The 7,904-nt window shown below is 71.7% G+C and overlaps 3 protein-coding genes across 3 annotated transcripts; 2 read left to right on the top strand and 1 right to left on the bottom strand.

Moving 5' to 3' along the window:
* Positions 1-79: 79 nt before the first annotated feature.
* On the top strand, positions 80-1,009 carry AURANDRAFT_19513 (hypothetical protein; the record flags this gene model as incomplete). Its single annotated transcript, XM_009034346.1, has 1 exon — positions 80-1,009. One exon carries the CDS (start codon positions 80-82, stop codon positions 1,007-1,009), a length of 930 nt encoding a protein of 309 aa, XP_009032594.1.
* A 417-nt stretch (positions 1,010-1,426) lies between these two features.
* On the top strand, positions 1,427-1,927 carry AURANDRAFT_16452 (hypothetical protein; the record flags this gene model as incomplete). Its single annotated transcript, XM_009034347.1, has 2 exons — positions 1,427-1,647; positions 1,756-1,927. Coding segments are annotated over 2 exons (393 nt in total), but the record flags the coding sequence as incomplete, so codon positions are not given.
* A 4,487-nt stretch (positions 1,928-6,414) lies between these two features.
* Positions 6,415-7,239, bottom strand: AURANDRAFT_60799 (hypothetical protein; the record flags this gene model as incomplete). Its single annotated transcript, XM_009034151.1, has 1 exon — positions 6,415-7,239. The coding sequence occupies one exon, from the start codon at positions 7,237-7,239 to the stop codon at positions 6,415-6,417; it is 825 nt and encodes a 274-aa protein (XP_009032399.1).
* Positions 7,240-7,904: the final 665 nt, after the last annotated feature.

Below are 7,904 nucleotides of genomic sequence, written 5' to 3'. Positions count from 1 at the left end.
AGAAGGCCATCGAGGAGGCGGAGCGCCGCGCGAAGTGNCAGGAGATGGAGCGCGAGGAGACGCTGCGCAGATCGCCTTCATGAAGGAGATGCCCGACGACACGCCCGCGGGGTCCGTGAGCGAGTACATGTTCAAGGAGGGCGTCAAGGACCAGCTCGACAAGCTCGACTACGACCTCGTGGGGCTGCTGCCCGTGAAGCAGCGCGTGCGCGAGATCGCGGCGCTCCTCGTCCTCGACAAGATGCGCCGCAAGCTCGGCTTCGACACGGCCGTGCCGAGCCTCCACATGTGCTTCACGGGCGCGCCCGGCACGGGCAAGACGACGGTCGCCGTGCGCATGGGCCAGATCCTCGCGAAGATGGGCTACTGCCGCTCCGGCCACGTCGTCGTCGCGACGCGCGACGACCTCGTCGGCCAGTACGTCGGCCACACCGCGCCAAAGACCAAGGAGGTCATCAAGCAGGCGCTCGGCGGCGTGCTCTTGGTCGACGAGGCCTACTACCTCTACAACGCGGCCAACGACCGCGACTACGGCCAGGAGTCCATCGAGATCCTCCTCAACTTCATGGAGAACAACCGCGAGGACCTCATCGTCGTGTTGGCGGGCTACAAGGACCGCATGGACAAGTTCTTCTCCTTCATCCCGGGCATGAACTCGCGCATCGGCAACCACATCGACTTCCCCAACTACGAGGTCGACGAGCTCTACGAGATCGCGCGCGTCATGACGCGCGACCTCGAGTACGACATGTCCGAGGAGGCGGGCGACGTCTTCAAGCGCTACATCGAGCGCCGCATGGACATGCCCTTCTTCTCCAACGCGCGGACCGTGCGCAACGCCATGGACCGCGCCCGCATGAACAGCGCCATCCGCATCTTCGACGAGGCCATCGCGCCCCACAGCAGTGGCGACATCACCGCCGCGCAGATGAAGGAGATCGCGCCCGCGGACTTCCAGATCATCCTCGACGAGGCGCTCGAGGCCCCGGACGACGCCATCCTCGCCTAGACCCGGACGCCCCCCCCCCCCCTCTCCCCCACGACGACGACGCGCCGGCGGCGCCAGTGGCCGCGCGCGGCGGGGGCCGACCGCGCCGAAGCACGCGCGCCCGCGCCGCCGGCGCGCCGTCCGACGCGCCCCCGTAGTTTACTCGAAGTTCCATGTCCGCCGGTCGACGGGCGAGGGGCGGGTAGCCGGGTAGGCGCTCCGGTAAGTGCTCCCAGTGCTCCGGTACCGGTCGCGCCGACGTCGCGCCGTGCGGCAACATGAACGTCAACGCCTCGGCTTGCAGTCTCGAAACTGCTGATGGGCAGTGCGTGAAAACCTCCTCCCGCGGGCATGGCGAAGAAGAAGAAGGCGGCGAAGAAGGCCGCGGCCCCGGCCAAGGCGCCGGCGCCGGCGCCGGCGCGCGAGTTCCCGCTCCGGCCGGCGTGCACCATGGAGACGAGCCTCGGTTCCTTCACCTTCGAGCTCCTCGTCGACGAGGCGCCGACGACGGCGGCCAACTACCTCGACCTGCTCGAGCGCGGCTTCTACGAGGGCCTGCACGTGCACCGCGTCGTGCCCGGCTTCGTCGTCCAGCTCGGCTGCCCGCACACGCGGGACCCGGCGTCGGAGCTCGCGGGCCAGGGCGCGCCGCCGCCGCTGTCGACGTTCGCGACGGTCGCCGGCGACGCGGTCACGCGCCAGCCCCACCCCGAGGACCCGGACGGCGGCTACCTCGTCCCCGACGAGTTCGAGGCGCCGCGCTGCAGCCGCCGGTCCAACGCCAAGTACACGCTGTCCGCGGCGAACGCGGGGCCGCGGTCCACGGGGTCCCAGTTCTTCGTCAACCTCGCGGACAACGACGAGCTCGACTGGTTCTCCGGCGACGGCGAGGAAAACTCGCAGCACGTCGTCTTCGGCCGGCTCCTGGACGGCGCGGAAACGTCGAGCGGATCCACGGCGCGCCGCGGCGCGACGAGGTCCCGACGACGCCCGTGAAGATCCTGGCCGTCGCCGTGGCCTGGCCGTCGCCGGAGGCCGTGAAACGGGTGCTCGCGCCCGAGCCCGGGCCCCGCGTCGCGCACGTCCTCTTCGCGTACGGCGGCGCCGTTTCCGCGCGGACGGACGCGGCCGCCGCGTGCGCGTCCAAGGACGACGCCCTCGCCGCCGCGGCGCGCCTCCTGGCCAGGCTGCGGGCGGACCCGGCGGCCTTCGCCCTCGCGGCCTTCTCGCGGTCCGACTGCGCGTCGTACCGCTACGGCGGCGACTGCGGGCCCCTCGCGGCGTCGGGCGCCGGCCCCGCGGAGGAGTGCAAGGCCGAGGAGCCCCGGCCGCCGGAGCCGGCGAAAGCCAAGCCGGCGAAGAAGCCGGGCATCGTGCGCCGCCTCAGCGACCGCGTCCTCAAGGCCAGCCGCAAGGTCGACCCGGCGCTCGGCGCGCACGCGCCGCGGCCCCAGTACGCGACGGGCTGCCTCCTCGAGTCGAGCCTCCTCGAGGCCGCGCGGAACCTCGCCGTCGGCGCCCTCTCCGACCCCATCGCCAGCCCCGCCGGCGTCCACGTCCTCCTCCGGACCGCGTAAGAGCGGGCCGCGGGCGTCAGTGCACGGCCGCGGGCGTCGCCGGGGGTCGGCGGCGCTCTCGGAGAGCCGCTCGAGCTCGGTTATGAGCGCGAAGCTTTGAATCGCACCCAGCCAGACAAGCCGTCGCCACCACACCTCGTCGCAGTACCGCGCGTCGTCGCATCGATCGTCGTGCGTAGCACCCAGCTCGCAAGCACCACCAGTCAGCACGAGAGCATGGCCGTCATCGCCGCGCCGGCGCTGAGCGAGTACGAGCAGCAGCGCCTGGCCCACATCCGCCGCAACCACGAGTTCCTCGTGGGCCTGGGCCTCGCCGACGCGAGCGTCGACCCCGTGGCGGCGCTCAACGGCAAGCCGAGCAAGCCCAGGGCGCCGCGCGGCCCGAAGAAGGTCAAGGTGCCCGTGCCGCCCGAGAGCCTGCGCCGCAGCTCGCGGCTCCAGGGCCAGGAGGTCGAGTACACGCACGAGGTCGTCGACGCGTTCGGCGACGACGACCAGCCGCTGCGCAAGAAGGCGAAGCGCGAGGCGTCGTCGGACGACGACGGCGACGACGCGGCGCTCGACGAGATGCGCGCCGAGGCCATCGCCTACCTCAAGGAGGTCCGCGAGGCCCAGCTCGCGCTCGCCGTCGACGCGGCGGCCGCGGACGGCGACGACTGGAAGCGCGAGGCCGTGCGGCGCTGGGGCCCGCTCGCCGGCGGCGGCGGCGACCGCGACTGGAAGCTCTTCGTCGAGTCGCGGCTCTCGACGCCGCCGCCCGTGTCGCCGCTCGACTTCCTCCAGGAGTACTACGCGGCGGACACGTGGCGCCTCCTCGTGTCCTGCATCCTCATGTCGCGCGTGTCGTCCTGGAACACGAAGCACGCGTGCATCTCCGCGTTCTTCGAGCTCTACGCGACGCCGTCGGCATTCTCCGCGGAGACGGACTACGGGAAGATCCAGGGCGCGATCCACAGCCTCGGCCTCTTCGACGACCGCCTCAAGTCGCTCGTCTCGCTCACGGAGGCCTTCCTCCACGGCGTCAAGCTCGAGCCGGCCAAGGGCGCCAAGTCGCCGCGCGCCGACGAGTTCAAGGTCGAGCTCGACCGCAAGAGCCCCCACAAGATCCACGGCGTCGGGCCCTTCGGCCACGACTCCTGGCTCGTCTTCTGCAAGGACGCGTCCGCCTCCATGTCCCTCTCGAAGGGCGGCGACCCCATCGCGCCCTTCTACAACTGGCGCAAGAAGCACGCCAAGGCCGAGGTTCAGGCCCAGGCCCAGGCCGCCGAGTAGGTGCCGAGTAGGCTGAGAGATTACAGCGGCCGCCCCGGGCACATCCACGCGGAGGCGTCCTCCTCCTCCGGCGGGTCGACGGAGACCCGGACGGGCATGGGGCTCGTCATGCGCTCGAGGTGGACGTCCACGACGGCCGCGCTCGTGCGCCGCCGCGTCGGCGACGGGGGCCGCGCCGCGCCCGGGTCGAGGTGCGCGCCCTCGGCCTTGGTCTCGGCCCCGACCGCGACGGCCGGCCGCGCGCCGGAGAAGCGGCGGACGCGCCGCTCCGCGTCCTCGAGGTCCTTGAGCGCGCCGTCGAGGCTCCGGTTCGAGTAGAAGCGCTCGAGCTGGCGCTCCTTCTTGCGCAGGAAGTGGACCGCGAGGGCGACGACGAGGGACGCGAGGGACAGCGCGATGGGCCCGAGCATCTCCGCGACGCCCATGGACTCCCGGGTCGCGTCCGGGGCCTCGGACGCCGCCCAGGGGTCCGCCTGTGCCGAAACCAACCACTGGTTTGGGTGGTCCTGACCAAACTTGAGAATTCTCTAGCTCGGTCAAATCGAAGTCGATTCGGCTGATTTTTGGACGGATCGATCGCTCTCGTCGAGTTCTCGAAGCTCAGCCGAAGAGCTTGTGTCAAAACATTCGAATACGCTCATATTGAAGTCGGGTTGAAGATTTGGTTTCGGCACAGGGGTCCGCGGCGAGCGCGCCCGCGTGCTTGTCCCAGTAGGCGTCGTAGAGGCTCTCCTCGATGATCTGGCGGACGTAGTGGGACACGGGCTTCTGGTAGAGGTCCGCGACGGCGAGCGCCTCCGGGTAGCTGAACGCGGGCCGGCCGACGAACTGGTACGCGTCGAGGTTTTGGGCCTCGTTGACGTCGAGCGTGACGTAGTCGCTGTAGCTCAGCATGATCGCGTCGCAGTCGCCCGCGGTGAGCCTGGCGTAGTTGGCCGCCGCGGTCCACCCGCCCTCGACGCGCCGGAGCGGCGACGCCGCGAAGATTTCCGCCGCGTAGGCCCAGGTCTGGGAGTGGACGCACACGGAGCAGCGCGCGGCCTCGCAGGCGGCGATGGAGTCGATCTCGAGGTCGTAGGCCGCGTCGTCGCTGAGCATGGCCGCCAAATTCGCGGTGTAGAGCGTCGTCGCGACGAGGACGAAGAAGCCGAAGAAGCCCTTGACGAAGCGCTGCGCGAGCGCGTCGCCCGCCTCGTCGGGCGCGCTGTCGACGCCCGACGACATGATGCTCATCAGCGTGCCGTAGACCTCGCGCGACGCGTGGTTTGCCATCTCGCGCCGGTCCGCGCGCGATTCGTCGCCGAGCGCGCCGTCGAGCGTGAGGTACGACGTCACGAGGCCCGTGCAGGCCTGGGCAGCACAAGGGTGATTCAACGTCGCTTCAACGTGAGTGTGCCGCGCGCGCGCAATTCGGAAACAGCACCCACGCTTCGAGACCGTTCCGAGAGATGATCGCTCGTCCAAAAATCAGCCGAAACGAGTGGAAACGGCCGAGACAGGAGCCTTTGAAGTTGGGAATTTCGCACCCTTTTGCTGCCCTGGTGCAGGCCACGACGCCGAGGATGCTGAGCCAGAGCCGCAGGCTGAAGGGCCGGAAGGGCCGCTTCATGCGGTCCCGGAGCGTCGCCTCCGTCTTCACGCCCCGGGGCACGAGGAGGGTGAACTCGTCGGTCGCGATCGCCGTCGTGAACGACGCCTGCTCGAGCCGCGCGTAGGTCGTCCACAGGTTCCCGAGGCAGACGTCCGCGCGGCCGTCGCGCACGTCCTCGAAGCAGGCGTTCCACGGCGACGCCGCCGCGTCGAGCGCGGGCTGCGACACGCGGACGTAGTCGGCGGCGAAGCCGCCGCGCGCCGCGACCTCGTCGAAGAGGTCGACGTAGGCGCCTTGGAGGCCCGGGATCGTCGCGTTGGGCACGGGTCCCTCGACGACGTAGCCGCCGTCCACGACGTAGGTGTAGGGCCGGATGAGCGCGGGCACCGCGACGCGCAGCGTCTTCCCGCGGATCTTCTTCGCGATGCGCTCCTCGCTCCAGAGCGCGCCGTCGCCGCCGCAGGTCTCGTAGCTGTAGTAGAGCGGCGTCATGTAGTTGGACCGCGCGAAGGGCGTCGTCGAGGCGTAGCAGGCCTCGGGGTCGACCCAGCACCAGCTCTCGCCGCAGGCCGTCGCTCGACCCGCCGCACGGCGCCGTCGCGACGTCGTGCGGCGCGCAGGCGTCGAGGCCGTAGGTCCGCGGCGCCGCGAAGCAGTCGCCGCCCGTGGGGCAGATGGTCAGGGTGCCGTCGCCGTGGCCCGAGTCGAAGCACTCGGCGTCCTCGACGCAGAGCACCGAGCGGCTGCCGTTGAGCACCTCGGCCATCCGCGCCTCCAGCTCCGCGCCGATGCAGGGACAGGACGGCCGGCCCGTGGACACGTTCGCCGCCGCCGCGACGGCGGCGACGACGGCGAGCCGCGGGGCTGCCCGGAAGACGGCCGACATCATCACCGTTCCGTGCCGCATATGCGCGCGCGCTCTCAACAGTTTCTCTCTGAAGGCTGCGGCAAGTTGCCAAGTTTCCGTCTTCGTTGACCTTTTTTTCTTAGCAGGCGCCGCCGGCCGTGAGCTCCGTCGACGAGGAGCGCGCGTCCTTGGGCGGCGGCGCGAGCTCGCTCGTCGCCCAGCGGCCGAAACAAAGGACGAAGGTCGCGGCGCACCAGTAGCGCCAGAAGTCGAAGGACGGCTGGCCGTAGCGCGCGTCGCCCCAGCCTCGCCGCAGGTAGCAGACCTCCGCGGCGCCCCAGAGCGCGCCGGCGCCGCCGCCGACGTCGAGGACGAACGTCGCAGCGCGCTCGGCGGCGGCGGCGGCGGCGCGGCGGCGCGCGCCGGAGCTCGCGCGGCGCCGCGGCGCGGCCGCGGCGTCTCCGGCCGCGGCGGCGCCGCGCGGCGCCGCGAGCGACCGGAGGACGCCGGGCCATTGCCAGCGGGCGAGGAAGGCCAGGAGGAAGGCCAGCGTGATGAGGCGGCACTGCGGGTAGGTGTTCCGGCACCGGGCGTAGCCCGGCGCCCACGCGCCGCCGACGCCCTCGCGCCCGCACGCGGTCGGATAGTGCGTCCGGTAGCCGAGGATCTCGAGGCAGCCCCACGCGGCGCCGGCGCCGCCGAGGACCTGCAGCAGGAAGCAGGCGAGCACCTCGTCGCTCGCGTTGCGCTCGCGGCCCAGGGCGTGGACGCCGATCCAGCGCAGGAGGCACCAGCCGCCGACGCAGACCGACACGAGGCGCCAGGCCGTCGCGTTGTTGCCGCGGCGCACGCCCAGGAACTCCGAGCTGCCCCAGACCGCGCCCGCGCCGCCGAGCACCTCGAGCAGGAACGTCGCCGCGAGCTCGAGGGCCGCAGCCAGGCGGCCTTCCGACGATGGCCCCATGCTCGAGGCAGTAGTGCTCAAGGCTGCCCCGAAAGGTTTGGGATGCCGCTCACACACCAGTTTGCTCGCAAGCGCTGCCCAAGCTCGTATGGGCCACTCCAGGTAACGCTTTGCTGCACGACCCGTCCCGCGGCGATGAAGGCGAAGCGCAGCCCGGCGCCGGCGACGGTCTTCATCAACGGCGTGCCGCTGGCGCGGCCCCTGTTCCTGAAATGGATCTCCGACGCGGAGAACGAGCCCTGGGACGCCGTGCGCGCCGACGCCGTCGTCGTCGACGTCTACCGGCCCGAGCCGCCGTCGCCGCGGCCCGACGAGCCGTCGCCGCGGTGCGAGCCGTCGCCGCGGAGCGGCGGCGCGCCGCGCGAGTTCCGCGGCCGCCGCGTCGGCGCCGGCGGCGGGTCGCGGGGCGAGGCCGAGGCCGACGCGCGGCTCGCCGGCGACGTGCTCGCCGTCGCGGGCCGGGCCGAGGTCGACGGGCTGCTGCGCGTGGGCGAGCTGACGCGGGCGCTGGACCGGCCCCAGTTCGGCGCGCTCGGGCGGTACCTCGTCGACGCGTTCCGGCTCTGGGAGGACGAGGACGGCGACGGCGCCATCGAGTTCGACGAGCTGCGGCGCGCCGTCGCGATGTGGCGCGAGTCGCGGAGCCGCGTCGCGAAGCCGAAGCG

This window comes from Aureococcus anophagefferens (genome assembly GCF_000186865.1).
Source record: "Aureococcus anophagefferens unplaced genomic scaffold AURANscaffold_1, whole genome shotgun sequence".
Classification (NCBI taxonomy): domain Eukaryota; class Pelagophyceae; order Pelagomonadales; family Pelagomonadaceae; genus Aureococcus; species Aureococcus anophagefferens.
This window is presented reverse-complemented; position numbering and strand designations above follow the sequence as displayed.